This window comes from Microtus pennsylvanicus, chromosome X (genome assembly GCF_037038515.1).
Source record: "Microtus pennsylvanicus isolate mMicPen1 chromosome X, mMicPen1.hap1, whole genome shotgun sequence".
In the NCBI taxonomy this organism is placed as follows: Eukaryota; Metazoa; Chordata; class Mammalia; order Rodentia; family Cricetidae; genus Microtus; species Microtus pennsylvanicus.
In genome coordinates, this window is record NC_134601.1 from 39,646,947 (window position 1) to 39,671,121 (window position 24,175).

A 24,175-nucleotide genomic window follows, 5' to 3' on the forward strand; every position below is an offset into this window, starting at 1 on the left:
GAATATTAGTAAGGTCTGTGCTCATGGAAAACCTGCCAGCATTTAAAGGCTTTTTGTCTTGATTATATTTTCCCCATATGATTTTGAGTCAAAAGTATAAAGCCATAGTTCATAGTTTCTAGAAAAATCCCACCAGCTGAGATTTTGTATGGCTCAGGAAAAGGCTGACAGTGCTCTTCCTTGTGGGACTTCTCTTCCAAATTCTTCTTTGACACTAGCCCTCCTCCCCATATTTGCTTTGGTCTTTCTGCACAGATCCGCTTCGGCATCTGCTCTATTTCCCTGGTGTGTGAGTGTGTGTGTGTGTGTGTGTGTGTGTGTGTGTGTGTGTGTGTGTGTTGAGGGTGACACACTAAGGCGCTTAGCGCCACAGCTGGGTGACAGGTGACAGCCCTAGGCAGAAGAAATAGAAAAAGGAGTGTGTGTCCCCAGTTCCCATTCTTCCCTGTTCCCTCACCCCCACCTTCTGCTGCAGCTGGGAATTCAGCAGTTGAGGGCCTTGAGGACCGAACCTCAGTTCTTGCCTGGGTGGCAGAGTGAATAGAGTTCTGCCTTCGGCTCCTCTGTAGCTTTTGACCCTGAGGAGTTCATGTGATATGATCTCCTTGCCGAATGTTCAGGAAGTTGCGGTCAAAGGTGGGGAGGGAAGGATGGTAGCCTTGTATTGTTCAGCAGCTCTATCCCTAGGAGACAACAAGAATGGAAATTTCAGGGCCTGTACAAAACTAAGAATGTGCTAACAGCAGATCTTTTACCTAAAGGAGAAGCAGCCTTATTTTTTTCTATAGTGAAGTGATTTTTATGTGGAAGAGATGCCCCCTCTCTCAGTTTCCTCAGATCCGGTTGAGGGCTATTGGGGTAGATCAAGAGCTATTATTTTGTCTTGATTTTATATTTTCTTTCTTCTCAGTTTGACAATTCCCCTCTCTCACATTGCACTAATGCTGTAAATGAATTTTGTCGATTGACTAGAAACCCTGTTTAGCTGGTTCGACCTCCTCTAACTTTTAATTTGGGTGGGCTGGCCTTATCTATGACATAATTACTGGTTCCTGAGCTCAGATCATCTTTGTCAAGGATCCCTGGTGACACTAGCAGCTGGGTCAGATGACTAGGGCAGAGAGCAAAATAGGAATTTTCTTTATTGTTTGGTCCTTGTACTGACGTATGTCAGAAAAACACAATCATCATAGCTTGCGCGTCTGGAGAAGCCAGTTCTAGCCAATGCTGAGGTAGAGAAAAAGGAACAGAAAGGGGAGAAGAAAATGCAAGGAAAAATATGGTATACACCAGATAGTAGAGCTAAAAAGGAAGGAAGAAACGAAAGGAAGGAAGGAGGGAAAGGAAAAAGAGGGGGAAGAAAGAAAGAAAAAAAGGAAGGAAGGTAGGAAGGAAGGAAGGAAGGAAGGAAGGAAGGAAGGAAGGAAGGAAGGAAAGAAGGAAGGAAGGAAGGAAGGAAGGAAGGAAGGAAGGAAGGAGAGTGAGCGAGTGAGCACTGGGGGTTCCTGGGGACAGAAAGTAGAACAAGCCAATCTTGAAACCCACCACCACTCTCCCTGTCTTCCAGGCCTTCTACCACCCACACCAAGTCATTGGATCGGCCCTTCTTGGCCTTTCTGTGAAGGCCTTGTTGCACTGCTCTTAGTAAGAGGACAGTATCTCCACAAGGGGAAGGGGAAGGAGAAGGATTAGCAACAGCTTCTTCCCAGGCAGACTATGTGTGTACTTGGAGATAGGGGCTGTCTTCTAGGTGCCTGGGCCCTGGGCAGTAAGTGGAAGTCTCACTCACTTTCTCTTGGCTGCCTCTTGCAGACCAACACCAAGCCTGCTCTTTCAAATGGAAATGTTTATTTTCTCCTCTGCAGCACTTGAATTTCCTGCAAAAGCCTTCACCAGGCGCAGGCCCTGCAGATCTTGTCTCTAAATGCCATTCGCCAGTTTTCACCTTCTGTGCTGCTATCTTGGTGCCATCTGCAAGGAGAAAAACACTTTCAAGTCTGCTCTTTTCAGTGAGCCTCATTTGTTTGCAGGCAGTTCTGTCTCCAGCAGGATTTTGAAGATGGGGGCAGCTGGAATTGGAACTGATTGTAGCCCAACCTCTCCTCCCCCATCCTCAATTGGGGCGCCTGTTTATCACCCCCCTCCCAAAGCACCGCGAGCTTTGTTTAGGAAGAGTGGAAAGCTGAGTCGAAATGCAGAGTGGTTACAGGAGTCAGCCTTAATTTGAAAATTGCTTAATAGGCCATGGGGTTTATTTGTCTTATACAAATTATATGCAAATAATCTCTGCGGTTGTTACACGTGCAAGGGAGCTGGACTGGTGGCAGAGAAACTCTAGAGTCTAATGTTGTCTTTTCTTCCTGATTCTGGCTAATTCTGGACAAGAGCGTTGGTCTTTTCTTCTCATTTTATAAGACCTGCAGAGAAGTGTCATAAAACCACACAAATTATGAATTCGAGTTAAAAATCGGTACTAGTTTCCAACTGACTCTGGTGACTGTGGGATAAAGTCCAAATGCCTGGCATTTGAAACCATTTTATGACCTGACTGCACTTATCTTCACAGCCATATCCCTCTAGCTTCCCTGTGGCTACCACACAGTGTCCAGTCAAATGAGACTCCTGGCCACTCTGGGAATGCATTTGCTTACTCAGAATAGAATACCCTTCCCCTCACCTCTGCCCATTGAAATCCAATCCCACTTTCAGGATCTGACTCCAAATGCCATCTCTCCCTGAAATTATTTTCCTCCCCTCCCCCAACCAAGGATAACTTCTTTTCTTTTTTGCATTGCTCCTTATTCCCTTCTGGCTGTGTCTGGCCCTAAGTTTTCTGGCTTGATTGTAGTGGAGGAGAGGATAATGTGGACATTCTCGTTCAGATTTGCACACTTGACAGCGTAATTGTGTCTTCTTGACTGTCTGAATCTTGATTGGCTAGTTGTGAAAGGGAATTGAATTGAATTGAATTATACTGCATGAGGCTGACTATTTGCTGATTTGTTCTTGGTAAAGGTGATTTAACTACTCTCTCTGCTAACATGGGTCAAGTTATATCGCCTGGGCAGATGTCAGGGCAAAATGAGAGAATCACACAGAGGTGCTCTGAGGGCTTCAAAAGAAAGTTATTGCTATACAATATACAGTATTATTAATATTTTCAAAATCAGAAAAAAAATAGAAATTAAAATCGTGTGAAGTCTATTTTATCTTGTTGCCTTCCATGAGGCAGAAATCACAATGCCCAGCCTCGACTCCACCCCCACAGAAATACACACACACATGCACACCTTTGTCCTATGGAAATCCTATGAAGCAGTCAAATCATTTACTGAGCTCACAGTCTTTTTTGAAAACCTAGTTCTTAAATATGTTACACTTGCTTCCTGGCCATATGTAAATTCTGAAAAAAGATGCCACTGATGTGTTGTATATATGTTTCTAAACTGTCTTTCCCATTAAACTTTTAGCAGCAACGCCATCTTTCTTTTTAATGTTAAGGTGGAGACAGAAATTCAGCGGGTCTCAGAGGCATATGAGAATTTGGTGAAGTCATCTTCTAAAAGAGAGAATCTGGAGAAAGCCATGAGGAACAAGCTGGAGGGTGAGATTCGAAGGATGCATGACTTCAACAGAGATCTGAGAGGTAAGGGACTAGTGAGAGTAACTTGGTAGTTGGTTTGTTTGTTTGTTTGTTTGTTTGAGATAAGGTCTACATAGTTCAGGCTGGCCTAGAACTTACTACATTGTCCTTGCTGGCTTTGCGCTCCATAATGTCCATAAGACCCTTGAAAGCATGCATTCCCTACACTGGCTCTTGCTTTAGTAGGTCTTGTACTGTTTTGAGATTCACATTTACAAACTCAGGTCTGTGTCACCCATCCTTATTGTCAAAAAAAGATGCTGCCTTTTGCCAAAGGCCAGTATTTAGAAGACAAACAGCAAGCGCTTGGAAGGGTATGTGTAAGGCCCTGCTGATTTTCTGCACATCCCGCAGACCGTCTAGAGACTGCCAACAAGCAGCTGGCAGAAAAGGAGTACGAGGGCTCAGAGGACACCAGGAAAACCATCTCTCAGCTCTTTGCCAAAAGTAAGTCTGGAAACGCTACAGGCAGGTATGAATGTGTGGATGGGAGGTAACTGCTCTGGAAATGTTGCTGGTGTGGATAGAAGAAAAGTTTATGACAATGGTGCCTGACTCTTTAGCCTTCTCCAAACAACCGGGAGAGAATGAATGTCTTTCTTCTGCTGCTTCATGAAACACCAGGAAGGCTGCTGCCACAACCTCCAGTCACACTACTCTCTGGACTAAGTCAGAAAAAGCCCACTTGGGTCCCCACCATTGTCATGGCTGAGACAAGACCTTAGGGAATCTCGTCCTTATTCATGCTGAAGGGATCGTTGTAGGTGCTTCCATATACTGGCTCTGGTAGATGGGATGGGCATGCAGGACAATGGTTAATGTTTGGAATCCCCAGCCTGCACCCCTATTAAACGCTTACTGTTGTATCATATTATTACCCACTGGGAGATTGTGAAGACAGCCAGAGAAAGACGGGCCTCTGCTCTGCTATGACCTGAATTCATGGTTCTGCTTGCAGAGTTGGAGGGTACAGGGCTGGGCAGAGCTGTGCTTTCCTCATAATAGGGTTTCCTTTGTCTGGAAATACTCCTAGGACTGTAACAATGAATTAATCCTCTTCTTTATCGGCCCCTAATGGACTCCACCCAGCGAGACAATGCCTAATTCTTTCCAATTGCTATAATAAAAGCAACAATAAAAACTTCATAGTAGATTGAGTCCACTGGGAGAATAAATTGGGTTGAGAACAGATGAACTGTCCTTGTTTCTGCAGATGCCTAAGTTTGGCTTTGCCCTGCCCCAGCCTCCCTCAGTGCAGCTCCCACTGCTATCCTGCTTGTTGGGGACTTGTCAGACTCTTTTATTTTTCTGGGCCTCCCAGTGACCCTTTCATGTCATTCTGTGCAGTTTCCAGTTAGCTTTTACAAGTCTGTTTGATCTTCACTTCCAATATTCCCATCCCTCCCTGGGTTACTCTGTTGTGCTCTGGCTTCTGAACAGTTTTGTTCTTCCTCTTTGCCCTGAGCCTCCCAGTCCTTTGGCGGTAGTCTAAGAGTGAGGAATGCTGTTTTTCTGGTGTCATCAGAACCTAGGGGAAATTGTGAAGTTGCTTTTGTGGTGTCACAGTTACCCTGGAAGCTAGTTCAGTGGCAGGAAGATGGTGGCAGTCTCCCAGAGTAAAACAAAACATATGGATTCTTGCCCTGGACCTGCTAGCTTACACTCTTCTCTGTGGGGAAATGCTATTTCAGGTGCTCTCGGAGCTCTGCTGTGGGTTTAAAAAATATAGTTATTTGCTAAACCAAATTACATTAACAGCAGAGTGAAGCACTCTCAGCAGTTCTAAAACTAGGTGGGGAAGAGAGCATGCCTTTTGACCCCTTTATTTCTCTTGCCTTTGGGCATCCAAACCTCCCTGCAAGGTGGGAACTGTAGCAGGAAGGAAGGAAGCTCTTTTGAAGAGCCTTCCCTGGGAGTATACTCCCGCAACCAGAGAGACAGAAGCAGTTTAACCCAGAAGGCAGTTGGGTACAGTAGAAAAGACTTTGAATAGGTTGAGCTTAAGTGTGGAATCCATTCCACATTTTCAGATGTGGGAGCTCTTACAATGCAGTCGTGCTTGCTCTCTGAGTCCTGTTTCCTCATATGCAAACTAGAGAAGAGAAGAATAATACCTCATATCCTTGTTCTGAGGATTAAGCTAGCACAATGCTTGATATGTAGTGAACATTCAGCAAATGCTCATTGCTTTTCATGGTACATCTATTCAGATCGATGTATATGTCACAGTGGGAAATGAGACCACGCTGGCATCATGAAGATAAGGTCCAAATCTATTTGTTTGATTTTCTGGCATGAGGTTTGTCCTAGATAATAGAAGTACCTGGAAAAACATGAGGAGCCATAGCTGTATATGGCAAGGTCCCTTGTAGCTATACTTTTACTATCAAGTTCAGAAACAAAATTGCTATTCTTACAGGTGAGACTTAGCCTTCCCATTGTAAAAACTAATATAAAAGAATCATTCACATCTTAGTAAAAGACATTTTTGAAACTGTGATTCTTTTCCATCATCAATTATGGTGACGGTGATTATTATTCTCTTTAGTAGGCTTTCTTGGTGTTTTTCATGTTTCTCTCATTTAAATACGTTATATTATCTCATTGGATCCTTAACTAATATGGATTAACGAAAACAGCAATGTTGCCTGTACTTTCATCCGTAAAGTGTTTTTATCCTTTCTTAGAATGTCCGTCTTTCTACTTCTATATCTTTCCTGTCCTTGCATACTGTCTACATTTTCTTATTAAAAACTTAAAGCATATTAATCAAAGGCATTAATTTCAAAGTTATGATCTGACCATTCCAACATCCTTGACTTACCTGGGTCTGCTCCTGATGCAGGCCGTGTCTTTTAGAAAACTGTGTGCATTTTGTCCTTTAGTTTAAAAAGAGTACTGCTATTTTGATTATGCTGTTGAGTAGCAGAAATTACATGGTGGCTAGGAAGGACTGCAGTAGTCAAGTCTTTGAACAATACTTGCCTTGTATTGTTCTGAGCAGAAGACTCCTTCCCGATGTGGCATGGGCTGTTCAACAAGTGAAATGGTTTCTAGCACTTTGATTAGGTTTTTGGTTTTTATTTTGAGTCTGTGCTTTTGGACTGTAAACCTTATGAATGTGGCTCGGTCCCCACCCGTATTTACTGCAGTGCCATCAGAGGGGCCTAGAGTCAGGTGTTTATTTTTCTGAGGCCTGGAACATGTTTAAATGGACCTTGTCATCGTTCCTCCAGACTGCTTAGTATCCAAAGTATTTCTGCAAGTTAGCTTTTAGTTAAAGTTTCTCCTCAGGGCATGTCTTGTTGAGAAAAACAAAATGTCTGGTCTGTTTCATGATGGGTTCTTTCCCCTCCTACTGCTGATAACATATTTTTCTGGCCTCCTGGGAGAACCCTGGATGAACACCTGGTGGCAAAAAACTTCCAAAAATGTGGGTGTTTCAGTATGAGCGCCTCTCCCAGGAATTAGCTCTCACATTTGTACATACTGAGCTGCTAGCGATTCCTCAGTTGTCATGCAGGGTTTCCTAACCAACTCCCATGGTTTCCATGGTCTTTGCCCATGGAATTCTAATTCGGTAAATTGTGATTCTCTGTCCACCTACCTCCTACTTTGAGGACAGAAGCTTGCCCTGTGAATTTCACTTCTGTGAGAACTCTCTATAGTTCTCTCTTCAATCTTTTCTTTTTAATTCAGCTTTTTAAATCTCTGTTAGAATGGAGTCACAATTTTCTATTATTCTATTTTAGAATAAAAAGAATTTAAAATATGGTTGGTAGTTGGCCTAACTGCTTTTCATGTTGAAGTCAGGAAGGTTAAGACAGGGTAGAAGTTAGAATCAAGGTCCTGTTTAAATGGCTTATTATAGATTTAGGCCCAAGAGCTGTGATATATTTATGGAACCACCCTTGCATGGCTGAGATAAATACCACATCGTTTTGCTATATCATCTCCTAGTACACATTTTGCTATAGATTTCAGTTGTTCAGTTTTATCTGAACAGAGATAAGGGATTGAATGCTCTTTGGATTCCATTTTCTCTATTTCCGTGCCTTTCTCCTCTTCATTTCTAGTATCTTTGATTTGCCCTGCTTGACAGAGACTTCTCAGTGCTTTCATCTTTATGTGTGTTACTCTGCTTCTGAATGCAATCAGTAATTAGTGACTCTTCCATTCTAATGACATAGACTTTATCAATGCAAATGTACATATACACACAGATACACATATGCACAGATACATGGCTATACATTATACATAGATTTACATCCCTAAATATGTTTGTGTGCATGTGTGCATGCATGTGTGTTCACATATATGCAAAATACACTGTACACACACAAACATATTTTATTACTGTAAAAGCTCTAATCATTTGCTTAGATGAAATTGATGCCTGTATTTCTAAATTAATTTTCCCTTATACTCTGCCCTGTTCTTTCCCACAATCCCTCCGTACCCAATCTGTCCTGCAAAAGAAAGGGTAGGAAAGAATATAAGATGGCTTCTAGTTTTACCTTATTCCCTTTATAAAAACTCTGGGCTTGGTAGATTCTGAAATGCAGTGAGTTAGGTTGGCCATGGTGTTGGATCGGGCTTTCCCTAGAAAGGACACGTTTTCTAATGGTCTTGATCTGAGAAAAGGTTCTTGCATAAGGAGTAGGATTTGAGGTTGCTTCTGTTTTATGAAATAACATATTTAGACTATTTGGTACGTTGGAATAAAGAGATAGTGGGGGAAATTTTGTTCAGCTTAGTTGCTCTTTTGCCAAACATTTTCCAAACACAAAACCAAGGGAATAAACTTACTCTGTGTTGTATGTGTATGTATGTATACATGTGTGTTCATCTTTGTGTAGTGCTTAATTCTTTTTTAGGACATTTTATATCTCCTTATCCATTACTTCTTATTTATCCAACAAGTTAGTGGTTGATCCAATGATAAAATCTAAATGTTGTAAATTTTGATTCTTTTAGCCATGTTCTAGAAGAGTGCACACTGTCAAGTAGTTAATATATATGACATATTAGTTTTGCTCACTTAAGGCTTTGACCCAGCTTCAGGAAGACAATATTGATATTCCATGTCCTCACAGATAAAGAAAGCCAGCGGGAGAAAGAGAAGCTTGAAGCAGAGCTGGCTACTGCTCGCTCTACCAATGAAGACCAAAGGCGACACATTGAAATCCGAGACCAGGCATTGAGCAATGCCCAGGCGAAGGTGGTGAAGCTGGAAGAAGAGGTAGGTGTCCTCAGGTAGCACATGAGCCTGAGAGTAGGAGGTCTGGGGAGCTCCTGGCCTTCTCATCCTTTTGAATATGCAGCTTACACAGTCTTCCCACAGAGAGAGGGGCCATCTTTGGCTCCTGGTTATAACTGTGCCCACACAAATGGGTTGATTTTGATGTCATTTTTCTTCTCTACGGGTTCCTTTCATTTCTTCTATAATATAAAATTATTATAATCAAAGGAGGCAATTTTCATTCTGCAATTCATTTACTAAATGGTTTTCATACCCTAAGTTCTCCCTAATACCTAGCCCTGCCTTAAGCTTATTTTTTTACTGAACTTTAAAGCCTTGTTTACAAATATCTATAGAATAACTCCAGGTATTTTGAAGTCCTCCAATGATCTTGAAACTGAAATGGTCCTATTCTCCCCACACCCAATAGGAAGTCAAACCTGTCCCTTGTCTTAGGTCCGAAATGCATCTTGATGGCCACATCTTTTGCTATTGAATTTGACAGTATGGTTTGGAGATGGAAGCTGGCTTCAGAGGTCTGACAACAAAGTAAGACCCATGGAGCGGTTACAGTTTCTGTCAGGAGAATGCATCAGTAAAGATCTTGACTGTGGCTTAGAGATTAGTTTTAAAGAATATTATTACATGGTATGGCTGAATTTGCCAGCTCTTTGTGTGAGTGTATGGAACCATCTCTTAACAAACACAAGGGTCCCTGAACTATTAAAAATGTGATTTAAAGATGTGTTTGACTAGTCTCCATGGAGAAGTTTCTCTATTGCCACACTAAGCTGTTCTTGTGAAAAAGAGGAAACTTTGCTGCTGTACTGCCACTAATGAATTAATCCTGAATGCTGGTTGTGATTGTGCTACAGTACAGTTAACAATACTGAACTTTTGGGAATGAGTATATTCCAGCAAAGATGTGATAATGAAGTGTAAATTGACTAAAAAATTCAAATCTTCTTCAATTCTATCTTGAAATTTGAATTGTTTTAAGAGAAATAATAACTTTCATGGATTTCTAGTAGGAAGCCACTTGGGCAAGATAGCAAATTTAAGGCCAGCTTAAGTTACATAGTGAAACATTTTCTGAAAACAATAGTAATAGCCCTTATTTTCTTACAATTTGAAAGCCTTATGAAGCCAAAACAAAATAAAATTGTAGTTTTAGCAACTAAATGGCATTGTGGCTCTTGTATGTGAAATGTCTTCCCTGCCTTCCTTAGTCCCCTGCTTCCTGCTCCTCATTAAAAATGGCCCTAGTTGCTGGAGATCTCCAGATGTACAGATTTCCCGTGCTGTTCTCCTTGAGCATTAAAGACTGGTTGGAGTTAGGTTGTGGGTTAAGTTTACTAGGAGATCAGACCATGTAATCCATGATATCCTTTAGTCTGACTTGCCCGAAATGTTAACTTTAAGTTGTAGAAAATCAACATGTGTTCTTCTTCAGTCTTCTGTCTTAGAAACATACTTTTACATTATGGAAAACGACAGCGCCTCAAAGCCTTGTCATACTGCCTTGATATGCCTGATTCCCCAGAAAGCCTTGCTTATTCAGGATTAAAACTGCTCAGTATGGAATCTTAGAATTCACTAACTCTCTCACAGTTTGATATGGGGTTTTTAGTGTAATACCTTCACAGAATCAATGACTGTGTCTGTCTTATGAATGCCTTTTGTGTTGGGTGTGGTGACACATGCCTGTGAACCCAGCAGTTAGGAGGCAGAGGTAGATGAATTTTGGGAAGTCCAATGGCAGCTTGGTCTATATAGTGAGTTCCAGGACAGACAGAAATACACAGTGAGAACCTATCTCCAGATAAAAAGGGAGAATGAGGGAGACTGAGATTGATTCATGAGTAGATAAGGTTTTGTTATGCTTGATGAATATGGCTTAAGAGAGAGACACTGAAAGACCTGCCTGTGTTCTGTGTAAACTCATATTGAATGGCTCAGGTCGGGCCTTATAAACTTTCCTTACTGCTCAGAAATATGGAGTTTTTTCAGGGCAAAGTTTTCTTGCCTGTTTTGCAAATCAGCTTTCTGAGAGCATTCTCCAAACGGGCCTTTTGGTGAGGGGAGGCTTTTCCCAGCTTTTAAGTTCAGGGTCTCTCAGGTAACTAGTTTGCATTGCACCAAGACGGCAGGGAAAATAAGTGTATCGAGTCAAGGACCCTTGGGTTCTTTTATGCCTTCGCCTCTTGAAAGCCCGCATGTAGTTACATTCTGTGACATTCACCTCATTTTTCTAATCCTCTGTGCCTCCTGCCTGTAGGCTTCCGCAGCCAATCTTGAAAGCATTCCACAGGAGGGCCACCTCAGGCAAGAACTGGTTTCCTAAAGCCCTAACTTTCGATTTCTTCCAAGCTCAATGCAGATGTGAGCATGTTCCTCTGTGAACAATGCTCTCGTGACATCTACAGAGCTATTCTGCTAGGACAGGCATGAATACATCTGTTACCCTGGCAAGTCATGGTGATACAGACCTTAAAATCAGTCTACAGCCTGGGTAGCCAACAGCCAGATGAGGTAAATGATGCATTTCTGACCTCCTTACCGTTATCTTTTGGGACACATGTGTCTCACTGATTAAATGTGTCAAAAGAGCTCTGTGTCCTAAAGCAACCACAATAGTCTCACATTCACAGAGAGCTTCCCCATCCTCTCTAATTTTAACCTCACTGAGGAGTTTCCATGGATGTCTGGCATGTCTTCTCACAAGACTCAAGGCAGCCTGGGTTCCTGGCCAGCTGCTACATTAGGAGAATACAGAGTTGAAGCAGTGGCTTGGGTGATTGTTCCAGGGAGGGTGGGAAAAATGGACTTGGCAAACTCAGATTGAGAAGATGCCGAGGGTACACATAGTGGGAACAGGGTACAGAAACACATAAAACAGCAGGTGAGAGGGAGGACTGGGAACTGAATTTGGGGCTATAATCAACACTATGGATATTGAGGAAGAAGGGGCTAAAGTGTTAACCTGTTCGGCATTAGAGTGGCTGTTGATGTTTTAGACTTGCGCTCTTGTTAAGATAGCCCATTCTCAGGCACTTTTCAAATGTTTTATTCCACTCCACCAGCATTCTTCCTAAGGGCTATCATTTGTCAATCTTTCTATGTCCCTTACTACTAAATTTATTTGGCTTTTTGTTTTGTTTTGTTCTAAAGATAAGTTATGCTATACCATCTCTCTACCACATAATACACCAGATTCCTCCTTTCCAGTAGTAAAGGAAGATGTCTTGTGTACAAACATTGATATGTTTAATGCTCTCCAATATTTTTAACCAGCTGGACTCTGTTGATGAAGTTTAAGCTTATATAATAGTTAAGATGTTATACATTTGAGTGAAGTCTATGACGGTAAACTATGTGTACACTTACGGTTAATATGATAAGATACATATGCACCCAGGCATTTCCCAGAGTGCTCTGATATTGGACTATCAAATTATTTGAAAAACATTTCATCGAAGGATGAAGATTTTATGCCTATGACAGTGCAGTTTCTTTGTAGTGGGTGTTGGTTGCCTTATCCAGCATGTTCAAAAAGAAGACACTTTGACCACATACCAAATCGAAATGGGGTGACCTCTTGTAGTTTGTCTTTCACTTATTCCTTTATGACTATATGGCTTTTTAAATTCCCAAGGTAGAAGCCTTGGAAGTTTCTTTATTCCCAAGGCAGCAAGTTTCCAGAGGCGGTGTTCTACTCTTTAAGTCTTTTAATATCTACCAGCGGACCACAGACGTTTTGGCAAAGGACAGAGGCAGCTTGCTAATACCAGGCTAGTGTTACCAAATTGCTTCAATGTGAATCCTGACTTAGAGCAGGGTCACCAGGTAAAACTAAATCAGATCAAGCTAAAACTCCTGAAAGCTCATGAGGCAACATAAAAGCTCATTGTATGAAGGAGAAGAATCGAGAAAATATACTGCCCATATGACACTTACAAAATACTGTTTTGTAGGCAATAGAAGGCAAGAGACAGATTAGATATATTCAAGGCACTTAATTTAGTTCTGCATCAGCCTCAGTGTCCTTGAGAAGGTAAGTGCGTGCCTATGTCAGTGTTCTCCGCTAGTATAATAGTTTGTTCACTCTACACATAGCTGTTAATGTGGCTCAATAGTGGAGCACATGCCTGGCACGCACATGGCCTGGGTTTGAACCCGAGTAACAAGAGAAAAAGAAAATAAATAACAACCAAAGATATATTTTCTATTCTCTGGGAGCCTTGATGATAATATTGAAACACAGATAAGGCAGGACAGTTAGAGAGAAATCTAGGGAAATCGCCAGCTCCACTAGACCTGCTTCTTGTCTTCCTGTAAAGCAATGAGAAAACGATGGATTAAAAAACTTCCCTGTGAAGGCCTGAGGCAAGTGATTAGCTTGGGGTGCTCTAAATCTAATTTTGTATATAGCTATCTTTAAAAAATCAGTTTGAAAGACACCCACAGTTGTTGGAAGAAGGGAAGTGATGCCGTCACGTGGTATTCATTTGTAGGGATCATATTTTCCTGAGTCAGAAGAGGTTATGGGATCTGCCAAATTCTTGGGAATGGGTTCAAATTCTTACAGAAGTGCAGTGGAAAAGATGATTGATTTAGCTCAAGAGGATTTGCCTTGTTTGTTATCAAAGTACTTTTCTGCTGTTCTTTCTCCTATTTCTTATAATTTTTAATGATTCCCTTTATGTGTCTGTGCGTGCGTGCGTGTGTGTGTGTGTGTGTGTGTGTGTAAGAGAGTGGTAGAGGGGGGAGAGAGAGGAAGAGAGAGAGAGAGAGAGAGAGAGAGAGAGAGACTGACTGACTCATATAGTCAAGGTTGGTCTTGAACACTTGTTCCTCTATCCTCAGTCTTTGAAGTGTAGGGTTTACAGGTAGGCCTGCATCATGATACTTGGATAAGATTCTCCTTTGAAAATGTATCCTGAATAGGGATGACTTGATACCCTTATGGTGGACTTAGCCAAACAAATAAATAGTTAAGAAGCATTCATAGAGAGACAAAAATGGATGGGCTGAGGATAAGGTGGAACAAAGATGAAGGCAGGGGGAAATAATGGGTTAAGGAGACAAACTGAGAGAATATGGGCTAGAGGAAAGTAAAGGAAGGGAAATATCTTTGACAAGTTTTGGGAACAAGTGCTTACTAAGAAAACTTAAATGGATGGAATGATTTCTTCTATTCACTGGATAACCAGAGGGATTTAGGTTGAAATGATGGATTTACTTGGCTTCTTCTGGGAACTCATGGGTACAGGGCTTGATTAGAAACTCAGAATGACTAATCTGTGGTTTTGAAAACTCATTTTCCACATGAAGACCCGAGCCACTCTTGTGGATTTGGAAACTCATCATTTCCTTGAACACTGAAGACATCAAAAATAAATCATCTAGGATTCTATGAGAAGTGTACATTTTTTTGTGATCCACCATAAACACACACACAAACACACACACACAGCATGTTCTTAGTTCTTATCCCCCATAGTTATGACTAGACAATATTTTAGGGCCCTATTTAAGACCTTATTTTATTTAACACTCTTAGATATGGCTCATTGTTGAATCTGAAAAGTGAACTCCTAGGTTTATGAACTATGGAGTTTAAAGACCTGTAGAGATCATCATAAATCCATTATCTGTCTAGTTTAGTGGTTTTTTATTTATAACTTCTTAAAACTTTGTGGGAGAAGGAATTCCTAAGCAGTGAAACAGTTTGGGGTGAAAGACCAAAGGGTATATGAGAAGCAGAAGTATTGTTATGTAACAATGATGTATCTGTTTTATAGAAAGATAGATGTCATGGTAAGTGTAGTAGGGTATACTTGTGATCCTAGCATTCTGGCAGGAAGATCTTAAGTTTGAGGTCAGCTTGGGCAGTTTAGAAAAACTCTTGTCTCAGACAAACAAATGAGTGGTGTAAGGTAGACAGCCATTTCTCTCAGAGAAACGTCAGAAATAAGAAGAGATGAATACAGACAGACAGAGCTCTGTTTTGTATAGAATTCTAAAATACACATATACCATAGAGGAGATAGGCAATTCAACCAATCCAGAGGAGTGACCCCCTAAGTGTCTCCACAAAACATTAGAACTCTGGAATACAGTTTGAAGTTTTGAGAACCTTGAGAGATTGATGAGTTTTGATTTTTGTTTTTTTGTTTTGCTTTTGTCTCTAAAATACCATGCTGGCACTAAACAGTAAATAGTTTTGATTTTTTGAGGACATTGTAGGGATGGTTGCAACTGTTTATACTCAGTCATAATGGCTGGAAGGCAGCTGTCAACACTTTGTGGCCTGGCATAGTAGTGGCCATTTTGCTTTGCTGGTTCCTGAACTTCCCCTCTGCATTTGTTTGCTAACAAACCGAGACTCTGAGGCAGAGAATGGGGAAGTTGTCATTCTTAGCCAACTGAGGACTAGAACTGAAGTCTCCTCATTGCCTCTGAGTTCCTTTATCTTTCACTGTGCTGTCAAGTAGAGGCTTCCATGTGTATATATGATAGGAAATGGGATGTGAAGAAAGAGGAGACAAGGTCTTTTGTTTCTTCATTTAAGGGTCTTTGTTAGAGGCAACGTATTTCTTTGTCATAAAGTAGAAGCCCTCTCCCCACAAACAATAGCATTTTCAAGGAAATATTGTTATTGTAGATACTCAATGATTCCTTCTAATTGTATCTTCAATAAACAGTTTTGCTCTATACATTTACACTTAGTTCCTTCTTTGCATAAACTCTTTGAAGCCTAGTGTTTATCTGATTATTTTTTATTAAATGATGTTATCCTCTGGGTCGGTCACTAAGACAATGAAAAGCACATTAAGGTTTTTGTGATGAACATTCACAAATGAGACCATTAGAACCTGTCTGACTTGGTAATGACTTTTTTCCCTAAAGAAGGAAAACAAAACAAAACAAAACACCAAGGACGCTTTATAGCAGATGCTCTTCCAAGCACTTTCCGTGTTATCTCATTTGATCCTGATAAAGGAACAGGCTACATTATTGCTGTATCTATATTATTGACTAATGAGTAATAAAGGCTTGGGAGAAATCAAAACTGAAGGTCAGAGAGATTTAAGCACCTTTTCCTTAAGTTGGAGAGATCTTAAATGAGAATGCCAGGATAGGGGCTCAGGCATTATGAGAACTTAGGACATTAGATTGCTACTACCTGTATGTTCTTTACATAAGAAATAAGCAGCAATATTTCCAATGGCCTTGAAAGATAAAATTTGGTGGTCTACTGTTGCAATTAGTAATCTAATATTTGAGGATCTTAACAGCATAGATAACTGTAAGAGAGAGGCAGAGAAGACAAGGGACGTCACTATGATGAAGGTAAAAGTAAGATATATAAAAGCTAGGATAGTAATGAAGGTAAAGCGCATGGATTGTGGTACTTAGAGATGAGCTACAAAATGTGGAGTATGTAACTTAGAAGATGGCTGAGTTAGTAAATTACATTAATAAAGCCCTGCATGGGCAGCATTCAAGAATTGTCACTTTCCATTGTGACATACCTAGGGGTTAAGTGCTTCCCAGGTGCTTGTGGTGTTTATGGTGTTTGGTATAATCTTCCCTTGACAGGGAGAAAGAGAGGTATGACAGCAATAATGGTCTTTATTTTTCTTAACTTGCTCTGCAGAATTGGTCTAAACTATATTCCTGTTTTCACTAAACTCAGAGAACATCCTCATCCCACGTTGGTTTTCTCATTCAGGGGGTTGGCTTAGTGACTCCTCTTTCTGGGAGTGCTTTTCATAGGATATTTCTTTTTGAGAAAGGCAGGACATAGGGAGATTGGCGTGATGCTGGGTTGCTTGCTTTTCAGTTTTTCAGAGCTCACGTTGCTGTATTTCACTATCAAGGCAAGAACGGCATGCTGTCTATGTTTAATTGCCTTTAAGTATAACTGCTGTAAGCCTTCGTAATTATAGTTCACATTCTCTACATTAGCATAGAACTGCTCCCTTAGGATTTTCAGCATGATTCACAAATAATGCATTCAACTCTAAATAGCTCAGGAACATTATGGAACCCCAAAGGTGAAGGATAAAGAACGATCCCCCCTCCCCTTCAGTACCAAATGCCTAGCAAATAGCAAGGCAGAGGCTTCCCTGCCCCAAATGTCTTGCTCGTGCTAGTCCAAAAAGGAACGTTTAAGCATATTGAGAGGCAGGATATGATGACTTCTTTGTTTATTTTATATCCTAGGAAATGATCTTAAATAAAACATCTAGACTTAAATCTGCATCTGTTGGGTTGCATGCAGTGCTAGATTGAATGAGGCCTGTCTTGGAAGGAAATGTCAATAAAACACCGAAACAGTTTACCAAGTTTTGCCTTCTCATGGCCAAAGGAGATGCATAGGTCTGGAGTCAGGAAGATAGAAGATGGGTTTCCTGCCCCATGGAAAAAGCTCAGGAATTCGAAAACGGAAAGAGGACAATTTGAAACAAATATTGTTTCCCCAGCAGAGCAGAATTGTGATGGAGACTCATTGCCATGAAGGAGATAACTGGTTTCGGCACTGAGAAGTCCTGATGGGTCCTGTTGGCTTCATCAAAGCCATGTGGACAATGTTGGTACAATGAGCAACTTGTTATATTGCAGCTACCCACTGAAGTCACTCGAGGCTTAGGAATTACCCACAGTCAAATGACTGGGTTTAGTGTTTTAGTACAGGTTAGCAATAATACTTTAACTCTTAATCTTAGGGGTGAAGATTATCCTCGAAGGGAATGGTGATGGCAGCTGTCCCTCACTTGGGAGGATTTCTATTTTAGAAAGAGGCTACAAGTTGGTCTCCTAAGATTGGCTGATGCTGGACAGGTGTTGTGAGAAGCAGAGTCTGTTCTTTTGCAAGCAAACTGCTAAGACTGCCTGCCCATTTCCCAGTTCTCTTGGATGAGATAGTATGACTATCTCATTTAAAGCTCTCTAATCACTTCCTCCCTCGTTGCTGCCGAGCCAGGATTTGAATTGCAAGTTAAACGGGCACAGAGAACTCATGTTCTTATTTCCAGTTATCTCAACTTTTTCTTTGGTATATTGGACTTGCAAATCTGGAGAATCATGATTTACTCAATCATTCACTGAGATATAGGTTGATTCATTTGAGTATTTAGGGATCCTTGGTTCCAGAATAAAAGTAAAAAGTGTACAGTAATCAATCTCAACATGGGAAATAAGTCCCAAATCATTTGTTGTTTTTTAATTAAAAAATATGTGAGACATTGCTCGTCCTGAAACCAAAAGGCATTTGTACCATCACATGGCATAACCAATTAGAGAAGCAGCAGTTTTCCAAGCAAACCAATGGGTTATTCTGGATCATTACTAGGGCTATTTTACAGAAAGTCTTTTCTGGCTTCTTTATATCTTTAGTAGCCCCTTTCTACAGCTCCATTATAAAAAAGGAGACAGTATTTTAAAGGGCTACGGGCTGGTGAAAAGTCTCAGTAGGTAAAGGGATTGCCACCAAACCTGACAACCTCAGTTTGATACCTGGAAACCAAATGGTGGAAGGAGAGAGAAAATCTAGGCTCACAAGTTGTCTCCTGACTTCTATGTACCCACTGATGCATGTGGGCATGTGACCATATATATATGCATGAGCATGTGTCTCTCCTCTCAATCTCTCCCTCTCTCCCTCCCCCCCTCACAAATAAGCAATGTAAAGTCAAAGAGGTAGGCTTCTTTACCAGGAAAAACTGAACATTGTTCTTTTTTCTCCTCCCACCCTTTTATCATTTATTAAGTTTGAGAACTAAAATGAAACATACTTTGCCTCAGACATCCTCATTTATAGTAAAGAGCAAAGGTGAGGGCAACCAGAAGTGGGGAACTGATGATTTTGATGTCTAAGGTATTGTTTTGAGGGGCATAGCCTTGGGGAAGACAAGCCTTTTTGGAAGGAGGAAGGGTTCAAGAGAGGCTCCTCTCTTCCTTCCTATTATTTGTACAAGATATACATGGCAACCAGCTGCGTATTCCAAGGGTTCATCTCATGGTTTGTTCTTTTTGAAATAGGAGGGAATTCCAGAAAAAGGCTGGATTTGGGGGTTCCGTAACTGACTCCGTTGCCATCTTTTCTTTCCATTTGCAAATCTGCCACCCTGTATTTCCAGCTGAAAAAGAAGCAAGTGTATGTCGATAAGGTGGAGAAGATGCAGCAGGCCCTAGTGCAGCTCCAGGCAGCCTGTGAGAAACGCGAGCAGCTGGAGCACCGACTCCGGACCCGTTTGGAGAGGGAACTGGAATCCCTGAGAATCCAGCAGGTACCATGCGACTTCCTGGTGATGGCCCGAGATGATAGATCAGTGGAATGATTCTGCCCCAGTCTGTCTTCCCAAACCATGATGTTTATTAGGGTTACTTACAGAAATACTGGCGAGGGGCTACTTACAGAAGTACAGGTGACTCCAGTGCAGCTGGAAAGCTTGCCCCAGTGTGGGTGATGACTCACTACAGCTGAATCGCTAAAGATCCCTGCCCAACTTTCTGGCTGCTCTGCTAATCACTACTTTTTTTTCGCTCCAGCAATTGTTACTGCTTATGTAACTCCAGGGTGTGGGGAGGGGACTTAGAATTCTTGTGTTAGGTACCTTATCCCTGGAAATATGGTTTACTTCTTTACTCCTTGAGGCTCATAAATTCCGTTTATTCCCAAGTCTTCCTTACCAGGTATGGGATGAAGGAAAGGAAGAAAAGAAATGCCATTATTCTTGGGTGTTAATTAATTAATTAATTAATTTTACTTGGTGTTTGGCAAAAACACTAATGGCATTTAAATGCTTTCTCATCTTTACATTTTCACCATCTCCCTGTGTTACTGCAGAAGGCTTTGCCAGGATAAACACAAAGCTACCTATTTCCTTAGCTTCGTCTGCCAGCAAAATCCATCATAGTATCTTACACCTTTGACTTTTCACTTGAACCAGAACAAGAGACCCTACAGGAAGTGAGATAGCTACATACCTAGATCCTTGGATGGTTTTGGATCTTGGGCAGATCTTCTGTTTTGTTTTAGTTTGAGACCAGGTCTCCTGTTATCCCAGCTGGCCTACAGCCCAGTCTGTGCAGGTATGCACTACCACGTCTAGCTGGAAGTGCTCCTTAGACATCTTCTGGTCATACTACTTATTGATTTAGAGGAGGAAAAAAATCAAGACCCCCCTCTCCCCATAAAATATTGCATAACTCACCAAAGATCTCATAAATTAGGAACAGTTTTAGAATCAAATCATAGGTTTAATTTTTTTTCATTTCCCTTGCCCTTTATTGTCAAGTGAAGGTTGCTGTTTTTATTTCATTAATCTAATTTCTTAACAACATGGCAATTGATAAGGTAGATTCCTTTTCTGATCAAGGGAGGTTCATATTGCAAGTTCATGTCCTGTGGAGATCTAAATTCTCCTTCCTTGTTTTGAATCAGTATTCAAGCTCGAGGTTGGGATTAACTTAGTGATGGAACACCTTACCTCAGGTTGTTTGAGGCCTGGAGAGAAGGCTCCATGATAGAGTGCTTGCCTGGTATGTGTAAATCTAAGTTAGATCTCTACCACTATGCAAACAGGTAGACAGACGAACAAAATACTTTAGGTAAACTTGTCCTTATAAAATAAAAACTCTTAAAATTGGATTTCGTAGGAGAACTTTGTCAGGGGGTTCCTGAGTTTAAGGCCAGCCAAGGCTACAGAGTGAGATCTTGTCTTAGAAAGTCTTCACTATTAAGTAAAGAGATATAAATAAGTAAATCATAAATGATGTTCAAATGAACGTTGGACACTGTGGTTGTTGTTTCACTAATTCAAAGGGTCCTGCTGTCTCCTTCCACAGCGCCAGGGCAACTCGCAGCCCGCCAATGCTTCAGAATACAATGCTGCTGCGCTGATGGAGCTCCTTCGTGAAAAGGAGGAGAGAATTCTTGCCCTGGAAGCAGATATGACAAAATGGGAGCAGAAGTACTTGGAAGAGAATGTGATGAGACATTTTGCTCTGGATGCTGCTGCAACTGTGGCTGCGCAGAGGTAAGCAGTGGGTAGGAGGACCCCTAGTTAAGAGGATGGGAAAACCAGGTATGGTAATTCATGCAGAGATTTCCCGGTCTTTAGTCTCCTTCCATACTCTTTCCCCCACCCCCCCCGCCCCAGTTTCTCTCAAATATATTTTCTTTCTTTCAATTATACAAGGACTGGATGGCTTTGAGGACAGAGGTTAAAGGACTTAAAAATGTTTACTCTATGGGCATTTTGGAATCATAGTTGAGTTGGCCTTAGTGAGCTGGAGCATTTCAGGTGGGCTTGGCTAAGTATTTGGACACGTTGCCCCTATTAGCCAGGTGTACATGCTGTTTAGTCTCAGCACCAAAGTGAAATCCCCTCCTGAGAAATTTCACTCGGAAAGCAAATGTCACTTGGGAGTAGCTGCTGCTATTTGATAGCTCTGGCTCTTCCTGGGGATGTGGCGAATATGAGTCCATCACTGCCCTTTGAGAAGGTCTATATTTGAAGACCACATTCTTTGTATTCCTGAACTCATCACATATAAGGAGTCTCATTCTGTCTGGTATCAGAGAAAAAAATGACAAAAAAATGTTATTTCTGGTTTCTTAGGCACCTTCTTTGTATATTATTTTAAAAAAATGATTAACTTTTTAGGAATCAATTGCTCTTCAATAGTTTCACTATGTTGCTACTCTTCATAACTATTAGCTGGGAAAGAAACAACCCAATTATTATCTGGTGATGGCTTAGGTTGTAATAATGGACAGAGCTTGAGCATAGACTTGAGTTTTAAAAATGGTGTAGAGTGTATTGCACCCAAACAGGCTTCCTCCAGAACGTTAATAAAATCAGCAGGGTGTTTTTGCATTCTTCCAAACATGGTACATCAGTAGAGTCCAGCACTTACTAGACATTGGGCAGTGATCAGGGTGCGCAGTGGATCATGTGCCTGGCACGTTCTCAACCTGCTCGTGATTCTCCACGAGCACTTCTTTCCTCCTCCATGTGATCATCCTGTTTCCAGATAACCTTATACCTTTGATGGACTGAAGCTGTCTTTGGCTTAATCTTGAGGTCTTCATGAGCTGAAGCTTCCCTGGCTTTGTCTCCTGAGAAAAGCATGCTCAGTCAAAGCCAATGTCATAGTGGTGGCCAAGGAAACTCCAGCTGTGTCAGAAGATGGTCACAAGGCTTGGGGGCAGATTTGAAGCAGAATGTACTGTCGGATTACCAAGTAGCTCCCAAAGAAGTGCAGCATTTGTTCAGAGCTATTTGCGAAAGACGGATGCTGAAAACCTAGTAATGGTGAGCCAGGGAGATAGATGCAGGGGAACATTGTCAGCTTTATACAGATGCCTTGGGATGATATAGCTCGTGATGGTGCAGGGCATGAGAAAATGTTTGAAGGCAGTATCTTGGGCTGACTACAGAATGGTCTCCAGGGCAAAGTACAGGATAGCTAGAAAGATGCTTGGCAGGAGGGGTCATTATATTAAGACAGAACGCTCACTCCTACTTTCCTGTCTTGAAGGCACTATGTAGTGAGAGAATTCCTCTACAGACCTATGTGCAAAATATGTTGGCTTCTGTGAATTATATTTGACTTAAATTGAATTGCTTTATATTACTAGGTGGTAAGTGTTCAGGTAACCACTGGATTCAGCAAAATATGTATGATTATCATTTAATATTCTAAAACCCAGTCTGTTCTCAGTGTTCCTAGCTAGTAGGAACACCTTCTACCAGCAGCAAATGTTCCAAATCTGGAATGTTTATAACTCATCCAGACAACAGGAGAGAATGAGAGGGAGATTGTACTGAAAGTGCTGTGACATAAATGAGTTACACTAGATGATTCCCCCAAGTCCTTCTGTGCTGTATTTCCAAAGACAGGATCGTTCTACTTTGCTATGCAAAGTCGTTCCCTCTTCTTCATTTTTCATTCGATGACGAATCTGGGGAGAAACAGCCAGAAAACGTTATATGTTAACATATAGGCTTTTCTATCTACCTTGCCCAAATCTCTTCACATTCCTTCTCTATTTGTTACCCTCCCACCAACCAGCCTAAAGGTAGACATGAAGAGTCTGTCCTGTGATCACTTTCTATCGTGGAAAGCTATATATATATATATATATATATATATATATATATATATATATATATATATATATATATTCAATGCAGTTTGTAAATGCCTGGAATACTGGCTGCATATGAAAAGTGCTCAAAATTTAATTAAGAAAGGAAAGAAGAAAAATGGAAAGGGACAAAGAAGGAAGGAAGGGAAGGAGGTGGAGAGGGATTTTTTTCTAAATGTGTAACTTCTATTGACAAATTTAATTAGTAGTACATTTTGAGACACTGCCTGGTGTCTGCATATTCTATCAGCATCTCAATTTAAAATATTCTAAACTTCACAGGTCTATGAGAGGTAGCTCACAGGTAAGCAACATGTGTCACAATTCAGTCACCCTATTTGAATGATGTCAACAGCAGAAATGACAGAGTATTTTTTTCAGCTAAAATGTTAGTCAACACAGCAATAAATTAATCAACTTCAAGTGTATGATTTGAATTTTGGAAAATGAATACAACAGTGGAGCTTTTACCAAAATCAAAATAGGAGACACATTCTCACATGACCTTGTGTCCCTTAAACTTGATGTCTTCCTCCCTAGACAATTAGTCATCCGGTTCTTGTCATAGAATTACTAACTCCCTTCCTAGAGTGTCAATATAAAAGGAGTCGTATTGTGTTTACACTTTTTGTTTTACTTCTTGTGCTCAGCATAATTATTTTGAGCCTTCCCAGTCGATGAATGTATTAATAGCCCATGCCTTTTTATTTGTGTAATGTGCCGTGCAATGGATATAGCATAGATTATTTATCCATCCACCTGATGATGGCTATTTGGATTATTTCCAATTTGGGACCTGTAGTTATAATGAAATGCAAATTGTAATGTAAGAGTAAAAAGAATTTATTTTCTTGGGTTGGAAGGCATACTAGGGTGATCTGTTTATACCCCTTCTAGTACTTTGATTCTGACTAACCTTTTGTCAAGGGGAAATTGTTGAAAACTGACTTCAAGCAGGAATAGTGGACTAGAAGTGTCCAGGAGTAGATTGTGATCCTGAGCAGTAGTGTACATAGGTAAATGTATTCAGTGAAAAGGAAGGAAAGAGGGGCAGAAAGAAAGACTATATTGAAGGCTCATGGCTTCTCTAGAAAGGTAATTTAATTTTTTCTTATTTAAA

General features: G+C 40.9%; 1 protein-coding gene across 5 annotated transcripts in view; it reads left to right on the forward strand.

Annotated features, from left to right (window-relative positions):
- The window catches only part of Amot (angiomotin), a 61,971-nt gene that overhangs the window by 25,681 nt on the left and 12,115 nt on the right, over window positions 1-24,175 (forward strand). For all 5 annotated transcript variants that reach the window (XM_075957056.1, XM_075957059.1, XM_075957055.1 and 2 more), the window contains 5 exons: window positions 3,502-3,646; window positions 3,998-4,090; window positions 8,743-8,888; window positions 19,037-19,186; window positions 20,748-20,938. In XM_075957056.1, the coding sequence (XP_075813171.1) occupies window positions 3,502-3,646; window positions 3,998-4,090; window positions 8,743-8,888; window positions 19,037-19,186; window positions 20,748-20,938 (725 nt within the window). The remainder of the gene's footprint in view (window positions 1-3,501; window positions 3,647-3,997; window positions 4,091-8,742; window positions 8,889-19,036; window positions 19,187-20,747; window positions 20,939-24,175) is intronic.